The sequence below is a fragment of the Salmo trutta genome, chromosome 6, assembly GCF_901001165.1.
Source record: "Salmo trutta chromosome 6, fSalTru1.1, whole genome shotgun sequence".
In the NCBI taxonomy this organism is placed as follows: domain Eukaryota; kingdom Metazoa; phylum Chordata; class Actinopteri; order Salmoniformes; family Salmonidae; genus Salmo; species Salmo trutta.
This window is the reverse complement of record NC_042962.1, coordinates 14646291-14671682: the sequence shown is the minus strand read 5'-3', so window position 1 is coordinate 14671682 and position 25392 is coordinate 14646291. Positions and strand designations below refer to the sequence as shown.

At 43.0% G+C, this 25392-nt stretch overlaps 1 protein-coding gene across 3 annotated transcripts in view; it reads left to right on the top strand.

Annotated features, from left to right (window-relative positions):
- LOC115195502 (high affinity cAMP-specific 3',5'-cyclic phosphodiesterase 7A-like) overlaps positions 1–25392 on the top strand; it is a 28307-nt gene continuing 2915 nt past the window's right edge. Inside the window, exons 1-8 of one of the 3 annotated variants that reach the window (XM_029755397.1) lie at positions 1–1057; positions 18748–18808; positions 20360–20392; positions 20864–20953; positions 23680–23873; positions 23992–24055; positions 24351–24547; positions 24678–24809. In XM_029755397.1, the coding sequence (XP_029611257.1) occupies positions 920–1057; positions 18748–18808; positions 20360–20392; positions 20864–20953; positions 23680–23873; positions 23992–24055; positions 24351–24547; positions 24678–24809 (909 nt within the window). In that variant the 5' untranslated portion in view covers positions 1–919. The remainder of the gene's footprint in view (positions 1058–18747; positions 18809–20359; positions 20393–20863; positions 20954–23679; positions 23874–23991; positions 24056–24350; positions 24548–24677; positions 24810–25392) is intronic. The other 2 variants (XM_029755399.1, XM_029755398.1) reach the window with 2 other exon arrangements.

Genomic DNA, 25392 nt, shown 5'->3' with positions numbered 1-25392 from the left:
TCTCTCTAACAGCTCCATCTCTGGCAGGTGGTGTGTTCGAGAGAAGACTAATGTTTAGAAAGGTAGCTAGGTAGTTAAAGGAAATCAATTTACCTTGGTTCACATTTTTGCTTTTTCGTTGCAGTTTATTTTTGCTTGATGCCCCCAATATACTTTACCCGGACGACGGGTTTAGGTGAGATGGACGTCGGGTTTCCGAGCCAGCCACTTTCTTTTGAAATCACACAGTGCTGCATTGAGTGAGACCGATGTGTGGTGAATCACGGGTGTTATTTGTGCTTGCATTGAGGAAAAAAAGATAGATATTGATAGTTTCTTGTCGCACCGAAAATCTTGAATGAATACCACCGAACCACTGTAAAGGCAAGTGCTCCAATATGTTCCTCGTCTGATTCCTTTCACTTCACCCACTAGTGATGTACATCGGTAGCTGTTTTTTTGAAGTGGTCTTGCCTTTTTGTTTTGATTTGGAGACAATGCGGAGCCATATCACGACGAAACACGTCTGAGACGAGTTTTGGAGAAAACAATGAGGAAACGTTTTTATGAAGATAGAGAAAATATAGAGGCCTCGTCCTTTGAGGGCCCAAATCTGTGTAGAAAAAGGTGCTAAGTAGCAGCATGAATAAAATCCCCGGATAGAATGGGAACAAACGAGACTAGCGGCATAGACAATGTATTAATGACGGCGATTTTGGCAAGTTTAAAGTCGCCTAGAACAAAAATAAGTAGCCTTCTTCACTGCTGAAGTATTACAACGGATTCCCTCCACACAATACAGGAGGAATACCGCTCTGCAATCAACCCTCTTATTTTCCTGCATTTTACTTTCTATTTGATCAATTCATTTCCCCTTTTAAGTTTTATTTTTATTCGTAGTTTTTTTTTTAAAATCTGGATCCAACTCTGACTTTGTTCAATGGAAGTATGTTATCAGCTGCCGGTTTTGCCTCTAGACAGGCCGGTTCCTAAGCATGTCCTCAGCCGGAGAGGTGCCATCAGTTTCAGCTCCAGCTCGTCTCTCTTCGGCGCTCCTGATCCAAGGCAGCTGTCACAGGTAATGCCTCATTACTTCAACTGGATCCGTTTCAAATGAACTGTCTCGGCTCTCCATAATGACACTACATAATCATTTTGACGACATCTCACGCACTACCTAATAACGAACTCTTTCTTCCAGATTCATGAGTGGTATGGGAATCCTGCAGGTGATAGCCTATCAATTTGCAATGTCACTCTGAAACTACAAAATGATCAGTAAAAATGTTCAAGTGCTTAAATGCAGTCACTCTTCAACGCAATGTATTATTAAGCTACATTGTCTGAATTGTTGCAACGCCTTCAGTTGTTAGTTGCAGCTTGCAACAGCTGTCTACTTGTTACATTGTGCGCCAAGGAACGTGCTGCCTGTGTACTTTTGTTTGTATTCGATCTAGTGTGTTCCAGTCTAGACACATTTAACAGACTCGTTAAATAGGTGAGCCACATTGGCTACTCCTTGATTTCTCATCACGTTGTATAGTAGGCCTATTCATGGCATAGTTGTGCAATGTAGCTTAGGCTCATGAGTTACAGTATTTCGTTAAGCAAACTTTGGCGCAAGGAAACCAATAATGATATGAGCGGGAACTGAAAACACAATCACCAAATGATGAGGACATTGACTCACATGTTTGGTAGTTGATAGTTAGCCATCCTACAGAGTAATTGTATGTTAAATTAGGGGTGAATAACTCTTGTCCCACGCTCACATGTCATTGTATACCTAACACATTAACCAGGCAGTGAGATCTGTGTGTGTGTGCGAGCTGCGTCCCTCTTCGGTGGGATATCCATTAGTCTTTTGTCAAGCCCACTGCTCCACGTCACATAACCACCCCTGTGTCTGCGTTCAGATGGCCACACCATTACCCTCCTCCACTCAACAACAGATATACAGCCCCTCTGTCAAAGGCTATCAATGTCCTGGCACAGAATTTGTATTACTAGATTGCATAAAGTCCTGCTTAGTTTTCTGATGCGATGATCATCAGTTTATTGAATATTCCAAATGGCTGCCATGTTGCACTATGGAACGTTGTTTTGAACGGGGAACGCTGGTTCTATGCGCCCATGCGAAACCTGTAGACAGCAGGGCGCTAGATCAGACGGGCACTGTGTACAAATACACTGTAGGAGCCATTGTGCTCCTGGGTCGTGTTTGCCCCTTGTTTCTCTTGAGTGTGCCACAGTTCATTTGTAATTGGTGGGCTGTGTTTAAATTATTATTATTTTGGCCCTTTTGTTGGGAGAAACGGCTCACTTGCAAGGAGCCACAGGCTTTGTAGTGTTAAGTGGAGTTCTTTTTAAACAATGATTTGCATCAGGTTTTGGTTTGTGCAGCAGATGAGAACGGGTGCAAAAGTGAAGACTTTCCCACTATAGTTGGACACCAGGGTATGGAATGGAGACGTGTTTGCTATATGGGTTTTTTCCACACACACTACTTGCCATGGAGGGACTACTGTCCCTCTCTAAACATCATTTCTCTCCCTCTGTGTGGCCATAAGGGTGAGTCTTTTCCTCTGTGGTCGCTGCTGTGCTCTGGTTCCAGTGTGCTTGCTTCCTGGTGTTTGTGTAAGCGGGGACAGGGGACGGGCTAGAGCTAGCATTACTGAGGGAGCCGGTTCAACATGTGCCTGAGGGTAGTGGTTTGGCTCTCCGCCAAACTCCCAGATGGCCGGAGTTTCAGGCCCTCTTGCTCTCTGATGAAGACATTTCCTCTTGTAAACAGAGGGTGAAAGTGTAGGGTTTAAGAAAAGATGACATCAGAGAAGTGTGTTTTTGTACTCGCCGTCTGCATGTGGATGGGTGTAAAATGTGCTCTAGTAGAGGACAATGGCCAAAGGTCGCAGCTGGTTTGTCTGTAGGGCTTCCAGGGGTTTTTTTCTGGGCTCGACGGCAGAGTGGCCAATGGCTAGGTCGCCCACCGAACATTGAGGAAGTGTATGTGTGACACACGCAGGCAGGATTGCCTCATCTGACTCCTGAGTTGGTGTTTACATCCAGAGAGCCAGGTCAATGCAGGGAAGAGTGCAGCTGTCAGTACCATGTGCCTAGTGCATTGATTGATAACTGAAACACACACCTCTCCACTGATAAGGCCAGGCCACAGAGCCAATTGACATTTGTCTTGTGTGTAACCGAGATATATAAAAGTCAATATGTAAACAGAAACACAGTATTGATGAGTTGGGGCGGTTAGTCCCATGCTGATTTACGACAGGAAAAAGGAGATTTGGCAAATGTGATCCAGCATGCTACGCAACAGGACGAGACGGCACCACTTGTTGTTCTTTAGGCGGAGGGGATCACATGAGCCGCGCGTTGATCTTAACTGAAGCGATAAGGTTTTGACGTAGTGTTGTGCGTGGCTGGATTGACGTAGTTTCAGGATGTGGTAAGAATGCTGAAGGAGCTGTTAAGAGTCTTGCTGCTATTCTTTCACAACCACATGACTTTAACCCCCGACGTGCCACACTGACACAACCTTCATGAGAATAGTCTATCTGAATAAGTGTAGACCTTATAGGACTAATGCATCGTCTGTGCGCTGTCCCTTTTTCATTAGATTTGTCTTCACATGACTCTTCTGCTTGTGGTTCCTTGTCAGCTTTTGGTGAAATGCTGTACTCACCTGATCAAGGCATTCAACTGGAGAGGTTTGAGATGGGTCTAAACTCAATTAACAGTCATCTCTATCTATCCCTGGAGGAGTGTAGGACCTAACTTCAGGAGCTCCTTTATAGTTGGAAGGAATGGACCTTAACAAACCATACAGTTCTCACCAAGTCTCTCTTATTTGGCCAGGTATAGACTAAGTTGACTGACACTAACACATTCTGGAAACATTAGTGTTGGAATGGAGGTTTTGAATAATTCAATTTCTACCTTGATTCACTTCACATACTACAGGTGTTTCAATGCCTGAGCCACTTCCTGCCTATGAAATCTCCCCCCCCACCCATCTCTGATCATGATTAGATATGGCTCGACACAGAGCACATTTACAACCCCGTTCTATACCTCTCCCTATAAAAGTATTTTCAATGACTGACAGTTTTCCAGAGTAAAAAGCCCTGGTTGACTGTCTGACTGTCTGTGCAGTGGTCTCTCACCATGGGTGTGGAAGTGTTCTACTGGAACACCATGACCTGGCCTATAGTAGGATGACCTGATCCCAGATACCTGGTGCACCTCTCCTTCACAGGCCAGTGAACCCTTCTAAACCCACCTAATGACCTCTGATGCTGGAGTGGAGTGTGTCCCCATAAACCAGTGTTAGTAGGTAGACTCAATCTGTGGCTTTGTGTAAGCAGTGGCTGGCACACACATGCAGCAACCTGCGTTGCAGTAAAGTCCAGGTTTATGGCTTTAGCATTGCCTTACTGGAATGTGCCATGGCGTATTACAGCATTGCACCGCAAGGGTATAACTCTTAGGGGGAAGTTTTCACGTTATGAAGCTCTGCTGACTCCAGCTGCTTTTAGCTCTGTTTACAGACACTGTTTGTGGCTGATATTCCTGAATGTATTGGCATACTGCTGGCTTCCTCCATAGTTTGACGTGCTGTCTCTCTGGACTGACCTTAGCTAGGGCTGGGTGATCTGGACTAAAAATAATTTCTTTAAAAAAAACTTTTTTTAACTTAGTGGCGGTTCATGATTTTAATGATTTTTTTTTTTTTTCTTCTATAAATAAGCTTGGTTGCACAATTAAAGATCAATACACTGCATTTCAAGCAGTCAGGAATAATCAAATGAATTCGGGGCTTGTCATTTTTTGTATTTTTTTTATAACTATGCTATATATAAGCCTTCAACCCTAAGACCCCCTCCAAGTGTTTTAACAACATGGCCTGTTCATTTTGTTTAGATGTTGAAATCAAGTGGCCTACCTGGATCAGATGCTTATCACATTTTATTTGTCACAGTCTACACCTGTTTATGACGTATAACAGTGAAATGTTTACTTACGGGCCCTTCCCAACAATGTAGAGAGAGAGAGAAAATAATTGAAAAATCCAGATTTTCAAAAATTATAATTTTTAAAATTCTGTTCTACTGCCATCCTGGGATTTACTGTATTACTGTCATTGCACACAAAGGGGCGCTAAAAACACCAACATGGACGAGTTAATAAAAAAGCCCTTTGGCCGTCTACCAGTAATAGCTAAATCAGACGCTGTTAGCTATTTGCTAACGAGCAGAAACAAACAAATGTATTGCAAATCCAGCACACAATTATACAAGCATTGCTAGTAGGTACTGAATGTCATTTTACGAGAAATTGCACAAAGCGAACAAAAGTTGTGACGCATGCTTTTCTGAATGAAGAGCAGCAGGTGTACACAGAGCATAGGGGGGAAAGTATTTTGCTACACTACAAGTGTTTCACTACACCTGCAATAACATCGGCTTAGTATGTAACCAATAAAATTTGATTAGAAGGTAGGGAATGGCAGCTGTACAGAACTCATCCAGAGCTCTTGGAAATGCATACAAGTTTATCAAATTGTATTTGTCACATGCACGGACTACAACGGGTATATACCTTAATGTGAAATACTTACTTACAAGCCCTTAACCTACAATACAGTTAAGAAAATAGTTTATAGTTAGTAAAATAACACAATAGAATAACATTGAGGCTATATGCAGGGGGTACCGGTACCGCGTCAATGCTATATGCAGGGGGTACCGGTACCGCGTCAATGCTATATGCAGGGGGTACCGGTACCGCGTCAATGTGCGATAATAATAGAAAAATCCTGATTTTTTTTTTTTATTTATTTATTTTTATTTATTTTTAAAAATTTTTTTTTTTTTTTTTTATAAAATTATTTATAAAATTCTGTTCTAGGTTAGTCGAGGTAATTTGTACATGTAGGTAGGGGTAAAGTGACTGCATAGTTGATAAACGGTGAGTAGCAGCAGTGTAAAAACAAAGGGGGGAGGGGTCATTGCAAATATTATGTTAGCTGTTCACCGGTCTTATGTTTTGGGGGGTAGAAGCTGTTAAGGAGCCTTTTGGTCCTAGACTTGGTGCTCCGGTACTGCTTGCCGTGCGGTAGTAGAGAGAAGTCTATGACTTGGGTGACTGGAGTCTGACTTTTTTTTTGGGAGGGGGGGGGGCCTTCCTTTAACACTGCCAAGTGTATATACCGTACCAGTCAAGTTTGGATGCACCTACTCATTCAAGGGTTTATCTTTATTTTTACTATTTTCTACATTGAAGACATCAACTATGAAATAAAACATCAACTATGAAATAATACATGGAATCATGTAGCAGCCAAAGAAAGTGTTGAACCAATCAATATATTTGAGATTCTTCAAAGTAGCCACCCTTTGCCTTGACAGCTTAGCACACTTGGCATTCTCTCAACCAGCTTCACCTGGAATGCTTTTCCAACAGTCTTGAAGGAGTACCCACATATGCTGAGCACTTGTTGGTTGCTTTTCCTTCACTCTGCAGTCCGACTCATCCCAAACCATTTCAATTGGGTTGAGGTCGCGTGAGGCAGCACTCATTACTCTCCTTGGTCAAATAGCCCTTATACAGCCTGGAGGGGTGTTGGGTCATTGTCCTGTTGAAAAACAAATGATAGTCCCACCAAGCGCAAACCAGATGGGATGGCGTATCGCTGCACAATGCTGTGGTAGACATGCTGGTTAAGTGTGCCTTGAATTCTAAATAAATCACTGACGGTGTCACCAGCAAAGCACCGTCACACCTCCTCCTCCATGCTTCATGGTGGGAACTACACATGCGGAGATCATCCGTTCACCTACTCTGCGTCTCACAGACACGGCAGTTAGAACCAATCATCTCAAATTTGGACTCATCAGACCAAAGGACAGATTTCCACCAGTCTAATGTTCATTGCTCATGTTTCTTGGCCCAAGCAAGTCTCTTATTGGTGTCCTTTTAGTAGTGGTTTCTTTGCAGAAATTTGACCATGAAGGCCTGATTCACGCAGTCTAAAAGGTGTTGTCGTGCCCTCATGACTTTCTTGGTGTGTTTGGACCGTGATAGTTGGTGATGTGGACACCAAGGAACTTGAAACTCTCGACTCGCTCCACTACAGCCCTGTCAACGCGAATGGGGGCATGTTCGGCCCTCACTTTTCCTGTAGTCCACAATTATCTCCTATTGTCTTGTTCACGTTGAGGGAGAGGTTGTTGTCCTGGCACCACACTGCCAGGTCTCTGACCTTCTCCCTATAGGCTGTTTCGGTGATCAGGCCTACCATGTGGTGTTACCTACCCTTACCACCTGGGGTGGCCCGTCAGGAAGTCCAGGAACCAATTGCAGAGGGAGGTGTTTAGTCCCAGGGTCCTTAGCTTAGTGATGAGTTTTGTGGGCACTGGTGTTGAACACTGAGCTGTATTCAATGAACAGCATTCAAGTCCCCGGCCACTAGGAGCGCCGCTTCTGGATGAGCAGTTTCTTCTCTTCACCTCATGTGCACGGCACAACAGACTTGCTGATGGATATAACTCTATGGACTCACTAGCTCCTGCTTTCTTCCGTTGCGCTATTTACAAACACGTGACTAGCTCATCTGGTCTGGGGAACTACGGTAAGCTTCATAATGAAAAAGGCAAAATGCTTTGTCCTAACATATTGCACAAGTTGACTTCAGGTATTAACTTAAGTAGCTACAAATATTCCAATTTATTGAAAAACTTAAGATTGTTTTGACAGTATTGGGGGGGGGGGGGGGGGTCCTGTTGCTTTTTCCAAAGAACTATGTACATCTAGGTAGGGCTGGGTGATATCGGCTAAAGTATCATATCACAATTTTCTTTAAAATGTATTACGTTATTTTATGTATTTGAATAATACAATGAGTAGTGTGACCCTAGGGTGGCAACACATACATTCTAAGTGATTGCAATGGGTCTGTCTCCATTCTGATTGGTTTATACTGTTTATCGGGCTGCATGATATTGGCAAACAATCTAGACCTTATTTTTAACTAAATGTTACAATTGATCTAAATCACAAGTCAAATCATAAAACACTTGGGTGAACTGTTGGAATCATGGAAATAGAATGATTATAATTCTATAGTTAGAATATAATAGTGGGCACTTTGAATACGTGTTTGACAGGACAATGAATGAAAATGCCAGGGAGGAGTTACTGTGACAGGGTAGGAACCAAATTGTTGGTCAGTGTTTCCCAGGGGACCTTATGATCTGTGGCTACATTAAATGTTTTCTCTTAGTAATTTCATGTAGCTAACATATTCATGCATCACCTAACCATCTTTTGGTTTAAAAGTTACTGTTGCACAAACATGCTGATTTTAAGCCTACACCAACACTTGTATCGGGCTGTATAGCTAGCTACGTTTGTTCTGACTCATTACTTTTTATTAGCTAGCTATCAATTTAACATTAGCAGCTAACACAATTTAGCCACAACTTGTATTAAGAAACAAAGGATGGGGTTTCTACTTATCAACATTGTTGCATTGACCATGCAGACTGAATGCAAGTTTTTAGTGGTCGAGCAACAACAAATGCGCTCTGAGTGGCGGGGCTAGTTCTATGTGGTGAGTGAACTCAAGTAGAGGATTAAATTAAAAAAATGGACGTTACACACGGTTTATCACATTTAACAAACCAGACATTGAAATACCGTTTATATGGTAAAGTAAAAACTAGAGGTCGACCGACTAATCGGAATGTCCGATTTCAAGTTTTCATAATCGGTATTTTTGGACACGGATTTGCCGAATATTTTTCTATTTTATTTAACTAGGCAAGTCAGTTAAGAACACGTTCTTATTTTCAATGACGGTCTAGGAACGGTGGGTTCACTGCCTTGTTCAGGGGCAGAGCGACAGATTTTTACCTTGTCAGCTCGGGGATTCGTTTTTGCAACCTTCCAGTTACTAGTCCAACGCTCTAACCACCTGCCTTATATTGCACTCCACGCAGGCTGACTACCTGTTACGCGAGGGCAGCAAGAAGCCAAGGTAAGTTGCTAGCTAGCATTAAACTTATTATTAAAAAACAATCATTCTTAACATAATCACTAGTTAACTACACATGGTTGATATTACTAGTTTATCTAGCGTGTCCTGCGTTGCATGTAATCGATGCGGTGCCTGTTAATTTCTCATTGAATCACAGCCTACTTCGACCAACGGGTGATGATTTTAACAAGCGCATTTGCGAAAAAAACACTGTCGTCGCACCAATGTACCTAACCATAAACATCAATGCCTTTCTTTAAAATCAATACACAAGTATATATTTTTAAACCTGCATATTTAGTTAATATTGCCTGCTAACATGAATTTCTTATAACTAGGGAAATTGTGTCACTTCTCTTGCGTTCCGTGCAAGCTTTCAGGGTATATGAAGCAGTTTGGGCCGCCTGGCTCATTGCGAACTGTGTGAAGTCCATTTATTCCTAACAAAGGCCGTAGTTAATTATGACGTAACATTGAAGGTTGTACAATGTAACAGCAATATTTAGACTTAGGGATGCCATCTGTTAGATTAAATGCGGAACGGTTCCGTATTTCACTGAAAGAATAAACGTTTTGTTTTCGAAATGATAGTTTCCGGATTCAACCATTTATTTATTTTTTTTAATGACCAAAGGCTCGTATTTCTGTGTGTTATTATGTTATAATTAAGTCTATGATTTGATAGAGCAGTCTGACTGAGTGATGGGTAGGCACCAGCAGGCTTGTAAGCATTCATTCAAACAGCACTTTTGTGCGTTTGCCAGCAGCTCTTTGCAATGCTTCAAGCATTGTGCTGTTTATGACTTCAAACCTATCAACTCCCGAGATTAGGCTGGTGTAACCGATGTGAAATGGCTAGCTAGTTAGCGGGGTGTGCGCTAATAGCGTTTCAAACGTCACTCGCTCTGAGACTTGGAGTAGTTGTTCCCCTTGCTCTGCACGGGTAACGCTGCCTCGAGAATGGCTGTTGTTGATGTGTTCCTGGTCGAGCCCAGGTAGGAGCGAGGAGAGGGACGGAAGCTATACTGTTACACTGGCAATACTAAAGTGCCTATAAGAACATCCAATAGTCAAAGGTATATAAAATACAAATCGTATAGAGCGAATAGTCCTATAATAACTACAACCTAAAACTTCTTACCTGGGAATATTGAAGACTCATGTTAAAAGGAACCACCAGCTTTCATATGTTCTGAGCATGGAACTTAAATGTTAGTTTTTTTACATGGCACATATTGCACTTTTACTTTCTTCTCCAACACTTTGTTTTTGCATTATTTAAACCAAATTGAACATGTTTCATTATTTATTTGAGGCTAAATTGATTTTATTGATGTATTATATTAAGGTAAAATAAGTGTTCATTCAGTATTGTTGTAATTGTCATTATTACAAATTAAAAAATTAAAAAATTGTCCAAGTAATCGGTATCAACTTTTTTTAGAAGTTATTTAGCTCGTCTAATAGGCTCGCGCCACTGGACACTGATTGTTTGCAAGCCCTGCCACAGCCAATGATCGTCAGAGCTTGTGTAATAGGACTCTATCTTGGTCCTGTGACGCTTTCCCTGTTTGATGGTTCGTTGGAGGGTGTATGCAGACTTTTTTTTTTGACCCGCTCCTTAAAAGCGGCAGCTTTAGCTCGGTGCGGATGTTGTCTGTAATCCATGGCTTCTGGTTTGGATATGTAGGGATGCATGATATATCGGTGAACATATTGGAATTGGACGACATTAGCTAAAAATGCCAACATTGATATCGGCCCGACGTCTAGTTTAATGCTGATGTGCAAAGCAGACATGCATACCTTAATGACGCCACGTTTGCGCTACATCTGCAACACGGCATTCCTAACCTAGCCCACAATGTCTGCTGTGTGGAAAGAGTAAGAATATCAGTGAGACAACTCAAAGGCGAAATCCATTAATGCCAAGATAATGGAATTCATTGCCCTTGACAATCAAACGTTCTCTGTCGTTGGTGATGTTGGCTTTCGCGACTGGTCGAGCATCGGTACACACTAACGTTACCATGTGCGCTATTGTTCAGATGTTGCCCTACCGGAGTTCCACAGTAATTGCGTCACTGCTATTAGCTTCACGACATACTATGGCACGCTGTTTGGGTCTTTGCGTGTAAAAAAAGATGCACGTCAAATAACACCGACACGTTAAATAAGCTTTTAATTTGACACGTCAAGTAGCACTGTTCTATTATAGAATGTTGTGTGTTCTGAATTTGCATGTGCAAGCCAATCACAGCCACTAGTATGAGTAGCACTGTCAAAGCTGTACAAAAATTCTGCAAACACCGGCCACGAACAATGTGTTTTACAATACCGCGTTGGTAATAAAGCATTATTTGTTCGACCACAACTTCTGGGGTAGCTAGCTTTAGCTTGGTACCTAGCTAGCACCAATACAACCAACCTGAAAACAATGACCAGTAGAAACTGCAATCATTTAACCTCCCTGGGGTATGTGGGACGGTAGCGTCCCACCTCGCCAACAGCCTGCGAAATAGCAGAGCGCCAAATTCAAAACGACAAATCTCATAATTCAAATTTGTCACACATACAAGTATTTTACATTTTAAAGATAATCTTCTCGTTAATCCAACCACATTGTCCGATTCAGAAAGGCTTTACGGCGAAAGCATAGCACTAGATTATGTTAGGACAGCACCTAGACAAAAACCACACAGCCATTTTCCAAGCAAGGAGAGGCGTCACAAAAACCAGAAATACAGCTAAAATGAATCACTAACCTTTGATCTTCATCAGATGGCACTCATAGGATTTCATGTTACACCATACATGTATGTTTTGCTCGATAAAGTTCATATTTATATCCAAAAACCCCATTTTATGTTGGCGTGTAGTGTTCAGAAATGTTTTGCTTCCAAAACTGCCAGTGAATGAGCACATCAATTTACAGAAATAATCACAGACTTTGATAGATATAAGTGTTATGCACAAAATTATAGATAAACTTCTCCTTAATGCAACCGCTGTGTCAGATTTCAAAAAAGCTTTACGGCGAAAGCAAACGTTGCAATATTCTGAGTACAGCGCTCAGACATCAAAACAAGCCATACAGATACCTGCCGTTTTGGAGTTAACAGAAGTCACAAATAACATTATAAATATTCACTTACCTTTGCTCTTCATCGGAATGCACTCCCAGGGATCCCAGTTCCACAATAATGTTTTTTGTTTCGATAAAGTCCATATTTATGTCGAAATAACTCTTTTGTTCGCGCGTTCAGTCGAGTAATCCAAATGCACTGTGCTCGCGCAGTAAGTTCAAAGTCAAAAAAGTTCTATTACACTTCGTAGAAACATGTCAAATGATGTATAGAATCAATCTTTAGGATGTTTTTATCATAAATCTTCCATAATATTCCAACCAGACGATTCCTTTGTCTTCAGAAATAAAAAGGAACACGCCTAACTCACGGGAGTGCGCGTGATTGAGCTCAAGTCATTTTCTCAGTCATCTGACTCCATATGCTCGTATTCTCTCCCCATTCACAGTAGAAGCATGAAACAATGTTCTAAAGACTGTTGACATCTAGTGGAAAACTTAGGAAGTGCAAAATAACCCCACAGACACTGTGTATTAGATAGGCAATCACTTGAAATACTACAAACCTCAAATTTCCCCACTTCCTGGTTGGATTTTTTTTCTCAGGTTTTTGCCTGCCATATGAGTTCTGTTATACACAGACATCATTCAAACAGTTTTAGAAACTTCAGAGTGTTTTCTATCCAAATCTACTAATTAATATGCTTATCTTAGCTTCTGGGCCTGAGTAGCAGGCAGTTTACTACATGCACGCTTTTCATCCGGATGTCAAAATACTGCCCCCTACCCCAAAGAAGTTAAACTATTCTTAGCAATGATTTAGGAATCCTTGTAAGTATTGTTGTTCACCTATTGAAATTCAGTTCATGACAATAAATAGCTAGCCAGCTACTTAGCTTTGGGCAACAGGGTTAACGTTATAAGCAGCCAGCTAGCTTCATCTGGCTAGTGAGGCTCGACCTGACCGGGTTATGTTGTGAAGCTAGCCACAATTGTGGAATTTGTTGTTTGCCTTCAAAATAAAAGTACCTCTTTTTTAAAGGTGATGCAGAAGGTTACAATTGGTGGAATCATGCCATATTTAGACTAGATAATGTTAAACAAGGTTGGAATGTGACGCAATGAAATGGGGTATCAGTCTACTTGGTGACATCCACAGAACACAACTGAAGAGTTTACGCAAATATTAGCGTTGTAGCTCTTATTGCGTGACTGAAATCCCACCCCCCCCCAAGTCAGCCTATTATTCATAATGCACTGTACAGCTTTACCTAAGATTGGGGGTCAATGAAATGGGCTAACAGTCTACTCAATACCAAATATATTTTTTCCCTCTGCGTTATCAGACTCCGACATCCACACAGTATTGTTTTTCCTCAGGAATAGTGTTCAATACACAGGTTGACAATAAATGTGGCTCAATTCAGTTTCAGAGTCCTGCAATAAGAGCTACGACGCTAATGTTCTCGGTGTCACTGAGTAGACTGATACCCCATGTGATTGATCCACAATCCATAGGTAAGGCTGAACAGTGAAATGCATTACCGTTCAAAAGTTTGGGGTCACTTAGAAAAGCACTTTTTTGCCCATTTTAAAATGACATCAAATTGATCACATACATTGTTAATATTGTAGCTGGCAACGGCTGATATTTAATGGAATGTGTACAGAGGCCCATTATCAGCAACCATCACTCCTGTGTTCCAATGGCACATTGTGTTAGCTAATCTGAGTTTATTATTTTAAAAGGCTTATTGATCATTAGTAAACCCTTTTGCAATTGTTAGCACAGCTGAAAACTGTTGCTCCAGATACTCAACTAGTCTAAAGAAGGCCAGTTTTATTGCTTCTTTAATCAGAGCATCAGTATTTGTGGGTTCGATTACAAGCTCTAAATGGCCAGAAACAAAGACCTTTCTTTTGAAACTCTTCAGTCTATTCTTGTTCTGAGAAGTGTTGGCTATTCAATGTAAGAAACTGAAGATCTCGTACAACGCTGTGTACTACTCCCTTCACAGAACAGCACAAACTGTCTCTAACCAGAATAGAAAGAGGAGTGGGAGGCCCCGGTGCACTACTGAGCAAGAGGACAGGTACATTTTTAGTGTGTAGTTTGAGAAATTGCCAGCTTCATTAAATAGTACCCACAAAACACCAGTCTAAACGTCAAAAGTGAAGAGGTGTCTCTGGGATGCTGGCCTTTTTATATGTTGGACCAAACCATAAACGCAAATAGCGAGTTGAAACTGCTTGTTGTCAGAGAGGAAAGGTGCACCGAAGGAGCGACTGGGATGAGACTAAAAAGACAACCTCGATTCTTGGAACATCGTGCTAAAACATTAATTCGATATCACCCAGCCCTAGATAGCACCCAGTGTTTTTATGCGGTCTATAGGCTGTCCTCAGCTAGCACCCAGTGTTTTTATGCTGTCTATAGGCTGACCTCAGCTAGCACCCAGTGTTTTTATGCGGTCTATAGGCTGTCCTCAGCTAGCACCCAGTGTTTGTATGCGGTGTATATAGGCTGTCCTCAGCTAGCACCCAGTGTTTTTATGCTGTCTATAGGCTGTCCTCAGCTAGCACCCAGTGTTTTTATGCTGTCTATAGGCTGTCCTCAGCTAGCACCCAGTGTTTTTATGCAGTCTATAGGCTGTCCTCAGCTAGCACCCAGTGTTTTTATGCAGTCTATAGGCTGTCCTCAGCTAGCACCCAGTGTTTTTATGCGGTCTATAGGCTGTCCTCAGCTAGCACCCAGTGTTTTTATGCGGTCTATAGGCTGACCTCAGCTAGCACCCAGTGTTTTTATGCGGTCTATAGGCTGACCTCAGCTAGCACCCAGTGTTTTTACCACTGACAGCGCGAGGAAGCGTAGTTTTATCGCTGGGGGTCATTTCAATGTAAAATGAGCACAAGTGAAGTTTATAGGAGCATATTAAATTGGGTCTAATACTATGCTTTCACCGTAAAGCCCTTTTGAAATCGGACAAGGAAAGGTAGAGTTTTCAATTAGTTAGTGTTTTTACTGATATCAATTGTTTATAAATTAAGTGAATAAAACAAATTTTGGTTAAAGAAAATGGGTAACGGAATTTCTGTATTTGAATTGGCTACAATGGGGAAATCGTAGTAGTCACAAACCACAGTTTGGTTTACAAGTTTGGACAGTACAGCTCAGAGTAGTGTACAGAGCACACAAGTTGAGTACACTAATGTGCTGTACTTTGTTGTCCAAACTTGTGAAACATAGACGACTATGATTGGTTCAGATTTGTTTCCGGTCCGGATAACCCAAATTTGGTCTTGTTTGGGGACAGAGTTCATTAAAACAATTATCCAGTGTGGAGAATGATACCCAAATATGCAGAAGAGGATCTTGCATATTTATACCTTTTTTTTGTTTACCTATTTATGATACATCACCATGACGCTAATGACATTCATATCCATAAATATGCATTTCTGTGTAGTACAGATCAGGGACCCATGATTAAATTCAGTTAACGGGTGTAAATCACTTCACTTACTCTATTTCAATAACCAAAAGAGGTTTTTCAAAGTCGGTGTGTAAGTAATAGCTGACACTCCATTATTTCTGCAAACATCATTGAATCTTCATTTGGAACAGATATTTTAAGAGTTTCTGGAAAGCATGGACACAAAAGATTTTACAGAAATTCTGTTACCAAATGTTTCATCTGCACAGCTCTTCCAGTAAATGTGTTGTAAAATCGTCAGTGTAAATTGTTAAAAGTAGTATTTGTTCATGAGTTGTATGGTTTGTTAAACTTTGAAATCAATGGTTTTTGTTTGGCATACATTTTAAGTGACACTGCCCTGGGGCTAAAACAGGGAAGTGTGGGTGGATGAGCTTTGACCAGGCTCTACTTAACGCCACTTTAAAGGCCTGGAGCTGCTAGACTTGGCATCAGTGATCATTCACAGGGTTAGCTGTGTAGAGCTGTCTGGTTGGGTTTAGGTTTAAGTACACCTACAGTAGTGTCAACTAGGCTACACATGATCAAACTCAATGCTGAACAAGTGTCTAGATGCGTTACACTTGCATTCCATCTAAAAATGTTTTGTTTTAAACTGTTCTCTCAGACAAAAGGTAGGTTTAGGGGACACCTTTTGTTAGTTTGTCATTTACTTGTGTAAAACTGAACAAACTACAGACACTAAGCTGATCTCTGGTTTCACAGGCAGCCCTCCATACCTCTGATTCAGAGGGGTTGGGTTAAATGTGGAAGACTCATTTTAGTTGAATGCATTGTTGGGCAACTGACTAGGTATCCCCCTTTCCTTTCACATGGCCCGAGGTTGATGCCTCAGTCCAGTGACCTCTGACCTATCTTGGAGCAGTTGCCTGACCCTGGCCTGAGGGGGACCTGGTAATCCTGCCCGTTGGCTGGTAACTGACACTGAAGTGATGAGTGACGGTACAGGCCAGATCAGATACGCCAGCAATAGCTGTCAGCCAGAGGGGGGGGGGGGGGGGGGTCTGTGTGATTTGAAAAGGTTATATGCAGTAGTTTAGGGTCTTTCTGCTTATGGTTATGCCTGTCTGTTTATCCCCACGCACACAGGGTGGATATTACTCATGCTAAGCGGCGGTGCTGTGTGTAAACACAGCGGCGTGTTGACAGTAAAATACTGCACCACATGCCTGTTTGCAAGCCGGTCAAATATTATCTTGGATTGGCCGTCGCCGTCATGGGAGCTTAGAATTATGGGAGCTTAGAATTAGAGGACACTTAGGGTCAGAGGGAGATGGACACACCCAGAGAGGGTGTCTGTGACGACAAACCCTGATCCTTATCTGGGTTTCTAAGTGGTTACAGTTGGACGTGTGTGCGAGACAGTGGTTGTTAAACTGGTCACCATAACTCTGGACTGTTCAGATGTGATCAATCCCAATGGGACTAGGCCATAACAACCTGAGACATTTTGTTAATAATAACTCTGTCACCTTCAGTTGACACCCGTAAGCATCAATAAATGTATGTTTTCATGGCCTCTACACTGAGAATATGGCTTCAAAGCGTTTTGTTTTTCATTCGAGAGTGGAGCTCAGAGGGGATGCAAGGGAGAGAGAAATAAACGGAGTGAGGGAATGAAAAATGGGTAAAGTATCATGAATGCAAATGAGGCTGAGCCGATTGACGTCACGGGCCTGAGTGATGTGCCATCTGGGGACACCCTGGCTGGAGGGGAGGAGAGCCAAGGCAAGCTCAGCCCAGGGAGGGTGGGGGAGGGGGAGTCCTGTGGGGAAACTAGCTCTGGAGACACCACCCTCCCCTCTCTGGATTGTGTGTGTGGCGCAAGGGGAGGTGAGCCAAGGCCGTATACAGGCCTGAGCATCTGTCTGGGTGACAGCAGGTTGAGGATATCCCCTGGTTAGATCCTCTGTTACTGCAACCTGCTGATTAGGGCCAGGCACCAGTGTACACCTACTAGGTGTGTGTGTGTGTGTATATAGAGGATAGATATCTATCTATTTATCGTCCTAGGTCTACAATTGTGTGCATTTTTGAAACCATGTTTGACTTGGCTGTATGAATACTCTTGCCCTCCCTCTGGGCTGTATGAATACTCTTGCCCTCCCTCTGGGCTGTATGAATACTCTTGCCCTCCCTCTGGGCTGTATGAATACTCTTGCCCTCCCGCTGGGCTGTATGAATACTCTTGCCCTCCCTCTGGGCTGTATGAATACTCTTGCCCTCCCTCTGGGCTGTATGAATACTCTTGCCCTCCCTCTGGGCTGTATGAATATTCTTGCCCGCCCTCTGGGCTGTATGAATACTCTTGCCCTCCCGCTGGGCTGTATGAATACTCTTGCCCTCCCGCTGGGCTGTATGAATACTCTTGCCCTCTCAGTACCAGCCAGAAGGAATGGCTGGTCTGTTGGTTAGTGGGTTTGCCTAACTTTCTCTTTTTCCGTGTGGTTGTCTCGCTGTCCCCCCCCCTCCCTCTTTCTGTCTTGCGTGCTTGGTAAGCCAAGAGTGTTGTTGGGAGTGTTGTCTGCTGCTGTCCTAATCAGCAAGCAGCTTTGCTCTATCGTCACGGTAACAAGGAGCCTATTACTGGGGAAATGAGGTGTGATTAACTCTTAGGTTTTACCAGATGGACATCTCAACCCAGGCTGTCAGGAGCAGCATGTTCCCCCCTACATGTAGTACAGAGCATCCCACACCATATATCCCACACCATATATCCCACACCATATATTCCACACCATATATCCCACTACACGCACCGTGCATATGTCATGTGTACACACGCGCTCGCACATGCTCCGTGTGAGTGTTTGCGTGTGCTTACGCAGCATGCATGTTTCTCACACTAGCTGATAAATAGATGGGGGTGTGTGTGTGTGTGTGTGTGTGTACGTACCATCACAAAGATGACGCACCTTGTGAGCCTGTGTGAAAAGTCTATCAGTTGAACCCAACCGTTCAGTCTAACAGTCCTCAGCGGAATGAAATGGATGGTTGAACCCAGATGACGTTAGTAGACGAAGGCCGGCACCACCAGTATTATTGAAGTGTATAACATCGTTGCATATTTCTCTGGTGCTCTTCTGATTTGCCAATGTCTTGGAAACAAATGTTTTTTTGTCTTTCCTCTCCTTCAGAGACGAGGGGCCATCTCGTATGACAGCTCAGATCAGACTGCTCTGTACATTCGTATGCTTGGTAAGTACTGCCCCCTGTCACATACAGTACACACCAGCTAGCGTTATGCTAGTTACTGTAAGTACTGTCCCCACCCACCCACACTCACTCAGCAGCACAAACAGCCATTTTGTTGTAGCACAATTAGCATTTCAATACTAGCAACTATAAGTACTGTCCCCACATTCAGAATGAACAGGCATCAGGCCTTTAGATTGCACATCAAGGAAAGGGTTGAAATATTATTATTCTTGTCACATTATATAATGGCTTAAGTAACAACGTAAAAGGGATAAATACATTTTAGAAAGGGATAGAGGAATTCAGGCAGACTGAGAGATGGATGCAGAGGGACTCACTCGTCTGAGCTCTTTGATAATCTCTCCATCACATAAGGTTTAAGTCATGTCTGAGTCCGTCCAGCCGGCCAGGCCAGCCGTCCAGGCCAGCCATTGGTCCACAGAATTAAGCCTCTGAATTTTGAGCAGATTTACTGAGGCAGAGGTTTAATTCTGTGTCATGCTGGGCCCATAGGTCTGTGGAATGTTCTGGGTCCTCTATGTGGATGCTAGGTTTAGTCCAGTATGTCCGTGGTTGTTTGTAACAGTCTGTCCTGTCTTGTTGGTTATGTATATATTCTGTTGTCTGCAATGCCATGCAACATTTGGGGATAATAGTTTATTGAATTGGATTTAGCCCTTGCCTACCTAGCAGTCAGTCTAGCAGACCAGACCAAGACAGATTAGACCCTTATGCCTGTTCTGTTGTCATGGGAGATGATATACATGGGGCCAGGAGTTTTCCAGGAAATACTCTGGGCCCTGTTTATAACCTACAACTGGCCAGGTCACTGACCTCAACTTCCTGTCCGGTGGAAACTATGATGGTTTGTGCTGCAAATGGTTTGATTAACTATTTTCAAATACATTTCTGTGGAAGTTAACTTAGATTAAAAAAAATAAAAAATGAAACACCGATTACTGACCTCTTCAGTAGTTCAATCATCTCAAGAAGACAATCTAAATGACGTAACAACAATTTGCTGCTACAGGCGTTCCCCTGGTTACAGGCGTTCCCCTGGTTACAGGCGTTCCCCTGGTTACAGGCGTTCCCCTGGTTAGCTCTGGCTCTAGTATTAGCCTAATTTGAGAGCATGTGTTTTTGTGGAGTTGGTGGATATTGAAATTCATAGTAAGAGGTGTTGCAGTATCCCAGTTCAGGACATGTAGGCTATTTGCCAGGGCCTGTGATAAGTTACTATGTTGTTGTCATAGTGTGTTTAAAAGTATTATAGCGTATAGGTCAGTGCACATTGCAAATCAACTGTCTGACCCATATTCCCCTGACGTCAAGGCCCGCTGGCACACAGAATGGGAAAACGTGACTCCACATCTCATCACACATTTTAAACGTGCAGCTCACATACAGACACCAAATGACTTGGATGTGTGATTGCATGCATGTGTGAGTTTGTGTACATCATACATACCTTTTTGTATATTTAAATTAAATCTGTGAAAGTTGTATGTGACCATTCTTTAATGGTAATGCCCAGTTTTGCTATTTTGCTAGGGGCTTGTGTTATATTCAAACAGCTGTTCCCAAGTAAGTAAAGCTGGTGGGAGTGAGACTGTACTGAATGACTGATCTGATGTACAAATCAGTGCTGAACAGCTGCATTAGCCTGTCAGATTGTGCTGCTGAATGACTCAACTAGGAGACCAGTATTGACTGGGTTGCCTGGACCAGTGCCATAGTACCATAGCAATAGTCAGTGTTCGCCTCTGAGTATGAAGCACAAACCTGTCTACTGTACTCTACTGTAGGTTGCTCTGCTGCTCTGAGCCTGTCTGACTACTAATACTAGTGTTACTGTAGCCTTGCCTGGCATTGCATGCTCAGCTGTTCCTAGTTCTCTTAGTGGTCTACATGCTGCTGCCCTTTGGAGAGAGAGAGAGTGCATGTGTGTGAGTACAGCATGTTGGTGACCTGTGTGTGTGTGTGTGTGTGTGGGAGCGCTCTTTCTCCACTCTACGTTCCATGACTCTTGAGGACGTGTGTGTTGCTTCCCTCTAGGAGATGTTCGCGTGAGAAGTCAGGTAGGATTTGAACCAGAAGGAAGAGGTTCCTATCCGTACCTGTGCATTGACTTCCGGACCCTACACTGTGAGTATGAACCATGACGACAACAAAAAAACGTATTTCCTCAGTGCGTAGTAGTGGTGTGAATATTCTCTAGTTACCCTCACTGATCAGTTAAGAGATAGAGATGATACAGGCATACAGCCCTGCGGGCGCTACCTGTCTTAACTCAGATCTGCTACACCTGACAGATGTTGGTGAATATCTTATTTATTTCACACACTGATTAGTCGCCATCATTGTATAAATAAGTCAACCTGAATAATCCTTGTGGCTGAGCAGAGTGGGGTACTATTCTAGTTCAGGAAGTGGAGTGATATTTCATTTGGTCACAAAGTCTTGTAGAGGAAATACTGTACAACTTTGTATTCATGAACTGAATGTCAATCTCCTAAATGTTTTAAATTGACCGCCAACCCTGAATGTGAGTCCTGCTACGTTAGACTCCCAGCCCAGTAGAGTTCTCCCTGACAAACGTTCCATGTGTTCACTTCCTGGTTTAAAAGTAATTGCCCTCCTCGGAATGCTGACATGCTTCCTGAGTTGTATCATGTCTTTCCAGCCATGGGGTGGGTGTCCCCACTGACAAAGCATGACTTGTGACGTGTGTGTGTGTGTGTGTGTGTCCAGGCAGTAGTGTTCATAGTCGACCAGTCTTGAATCCAGTGTGACCTCACAGGAATGCAGTGTGTATATACATCATTTGGCCACATCTTTCTTTCATATTGATTTAATTTTGATTGGTTTCATCAGTGTTCTTACTGGTATCAAAGTTTATTTGTCACGTGTGCCAAATACAACAGGTGTAGACCTTGCAGTGAAATTCTTAGCACAATTCCTCAGTGTTCTTATTGGTTTCATCAGTGTTCTCATTCATGTATTGGACATTTGGATAGCCCTTAGTCTCAATTATAAGTCCACCCAAACATTTGTTGTGCAACATTCCTGATTTAAGATTTGGAGCAGATGTCTGAGACTCTTGTGCCTGGGGATTATCAAGCAGAGTACATTACTAAATGATTAGATAGACCTCTACTGTGTAAACCAGACACGCCAGGTCATCTCTCTGTTTCTTTCTGTACAACAGGAAACTGTTGAATCTATGCATCATATTTCTATCCACGATGTTGTAAACCTTGTACTGCAAGGGGTCCTCGGCCGTATCTGTGTTTTTGACGACAAACATTTTATGACCATTACTAGCAGATTAAAAAAATATATATCTATGGAATAGTTGAGGGTGTAATACAATGTTATAATATTAATCCACAATTCATGTTCTTAACCCTTGGTAACATGGGCCTGGGAGGCTCACAGGGATATTGGTATCCACTGTACGCCATACATTTTTCAACTTAAAGGCCCAGTTTAGTCAAAATTGATTTTCCTGTGTTATATTTCCACACTGAGGTTGGAATAATACTGAAAATTATGATGCTCTTTTAGTGTAAGACCGGTTTGAAAAGACTGCTTGAAATTTCATCCGTTTTGGAGGGATAGAGTTTTGGCCTGCCTGGTGACATCATAGGTGGTACATTAGAAAGAGTTCCTAAACAGGAGGTTGGTGGCACCTTAATTGGGGAGGATGGGCTCGTGGTAATGGCTGGAGTGGGAATAGGTGGAATGGTATCAAACAGTTTCCATATGTTTGATATTCCATTCGCTCCGTTCCAGCCATTATTTTGAGCCGTCCTTCCCTCAGCAGACTCCACTGCTGCTAACAGCTAGTGTTCAGTTTTCTCCTCCCCACTCACACCACTCCCAGACAGTCCTAGCTAAATTCTTGCTTGAGAAATTGTACTTCGCTAAGAAGGTATGTTTATTTCTTACCATTTTTGTAATTTAAAACAGTCACAGTAAGGTACTTAATTATTTCAATATTTTTTGGGGCAATGCACTAATTTTAAGCTTTAAAACTGCAACATGTTCTCTGTCTCATGACAAAATGTGTAGAACTGCAGGACATTCGCTTGAAAACTGCACATGTTTCTCTCTGCCAAGAGGTGGGACTTTAAAATGATCCTTCCCAGGGCCTGAAGGTTTGTCTGGCCATGCACTGCCAAAGTCATAGTCAGTGGTGGAAAAAGTAACCAATTGTCATACTTGAGTAAAAGTAATGACACCTTAAAAGAAAATGACTCAAGTAAAAGTGAGTCACCCAGTAAAATACTACTTGAAAGTATTTTGTTTTAAATGTACTTAAGTATCAGAAGTAAAAGTATAAATCATCTCAGATTCCTTATATTAAGCAAACCAGACGGCACCATTAATTTTTTGTTTTCAATTTACGAATAGCCAGGGGCACACCCCAACACTCAGACATAATTTACAAATGAAGCATTTGTGATTAGTGAGTCCGCCAGTTCAGAGGAAGGATGACCAGGGGTGTTCTCCTGATAAGTGTGAATTAGACAAGGTTCCTGTCCTGCTAAACATTCATCATGTAACTAGTACTTTTGGCTGTCAGGGGAAAAGGTATGGAGTAAAAAGTAAATTTTTCTTTAGGAATGTAGTGAAATAAAAGTTGTCAAATCTAAATGGTAATGTACAGATACCCACAAAAATACTTTTAAGTACTTTATACCACTGGTCAAAGTAACACTCCTTCTATGCTGGTTTTATATCACCTGAGTTATGAGGGGGTCCCTGATGAATTTGCTATAACAAAAAGAGTCCTGGACCCAAAACGTTTGAGAACCACTGTTTTTAAACAACTCCAATGTTCTGAACAAACCCTTGTGTGTTTTCAGCCTGCTCAGAATCAACCTCAGCCTCTAGTCTTATCCCTGGTCCTGGCTTCATCTCGGCTGGGCCCGTGTCTGGTAGGCGGCTCCGCAGACTGCTCAGCTTCCAGAGATACCTGCACTCGTCCCGTCTGCTCTGGGGAACAACCCACCTCAACCCCCTCCACATCCTGGATGAGGACTACATTGGACAGGCCAAGGTCTGATGCTCACACAGACCATACGCTCTGAGCCAATCATACACTCGTATGCATACACAATTCATGTTTATGTGCATGGCTTAACACACTTACATTTACGTGTGTTTTTCTCTTGCAGTGTATGCTGGAACAGGTCGGGAGCTGGAATTTCGACCTTTTCCTCTTCGACAGATTAACGAATGGTATATTTCTAACAGATGTCCATCTTTACTCCCAGAGATTTACCTACATTTTTGTCATGTCATCATCCTCACAGAATGAGTGTGACATGACTGCACAGGCCTGCTTCCAATACATCAGACATTTATAGACAATGATGCCCTCTGGTGTTTGTTTAGCTGAATGCTGTATAGAACTGGGATTGTGGGGACTCGTAAGTCATTCTCCATAGATTTTCACTGCAATGCTCAACTACCCACACCTGAACACTATTCCTGACCGGCTCTTAAACTAAATCTCACATCCCTCTCCATGCAGGAAACAGCCTGGTGACGATGACCTTCCACCTCCTGAACCAGTATGGTCTGCTGGAGCTGTTTCAGCTGGACATGGTGAAGCTGTGGCGCTTCCTGGTCATGGTGCAGGAGGACTACCACAGCCTCAACCCCTACCACAACGCTGTGCACGCCGCTGACGTCACACAGGCCATGTACTGCTACCTGCGAGAACCCAAGGTAGCAGACGGATTGACAGTGCTAGTTTTCTGTTGTACAGAAAGTATTCAGAAGTAGCTTACTGGGTGTTGAACTGGGCCTTGCTCCTGAAGCAGAGAAAAGTGAGCTGACATTCCCTGTCTCTCTATAGCTGGCCAAGTCCCTGACGTCCTGTGACATCCTCCTGGGCCTGCTAGCAGCTGCCACTCATGACCTGGACCACCCGGGAGTCAACCAGCCCTTCCTCATCAAGACCAACCACTACCTGGCCAAGCTCTACAGGGTGAGAGCCCATAGCTGGAGCAGTCCACAGCTACTTTAGAAGCCATATTAGACCAGAGTGTTATACTACAAAGCAGGATCACTGAGTTGGCTAACTATTGATTTTCTGGTTAATTCAAAAGATAAACTTGGGCCTCGTGAGTGGCACAGCGGTCTAAGACACTACATCGCAGTGCTGAGGCGTCACTACAGACTGGTTCGATCTCAGGCTGCGTCACAGCCGGCCATGAGCGGGAGACCCACGAGGTGGCGCACAATTGGCCCAGCGTCGTCCGGGTTAGGGGAGGGTTTGGCCGGCCGGTATTTTCTTGTCTCATTGCGCTCTAGCAACTCAGTGTGGCGGGCCAGGCACCTGCAAGCTGTTGTCAGTTGGACGGTATTTCCACCGACACATTGGTGCAGCTGGCTTCCGGGTTATGCGAGCAGTGTGTCAAGAAGCAGTGCGGCTTGGCAGGGTCGTGTTTCAGAGGACGCATGGCTCTCCATCTTCAACTCTCACGAGTCTGGAGGGGAGTTACAGCGACGAGGCTGTAACTACCACTTGGATACCACAAAATTGGGGAGGAAAAAGGGGCATAAAGATT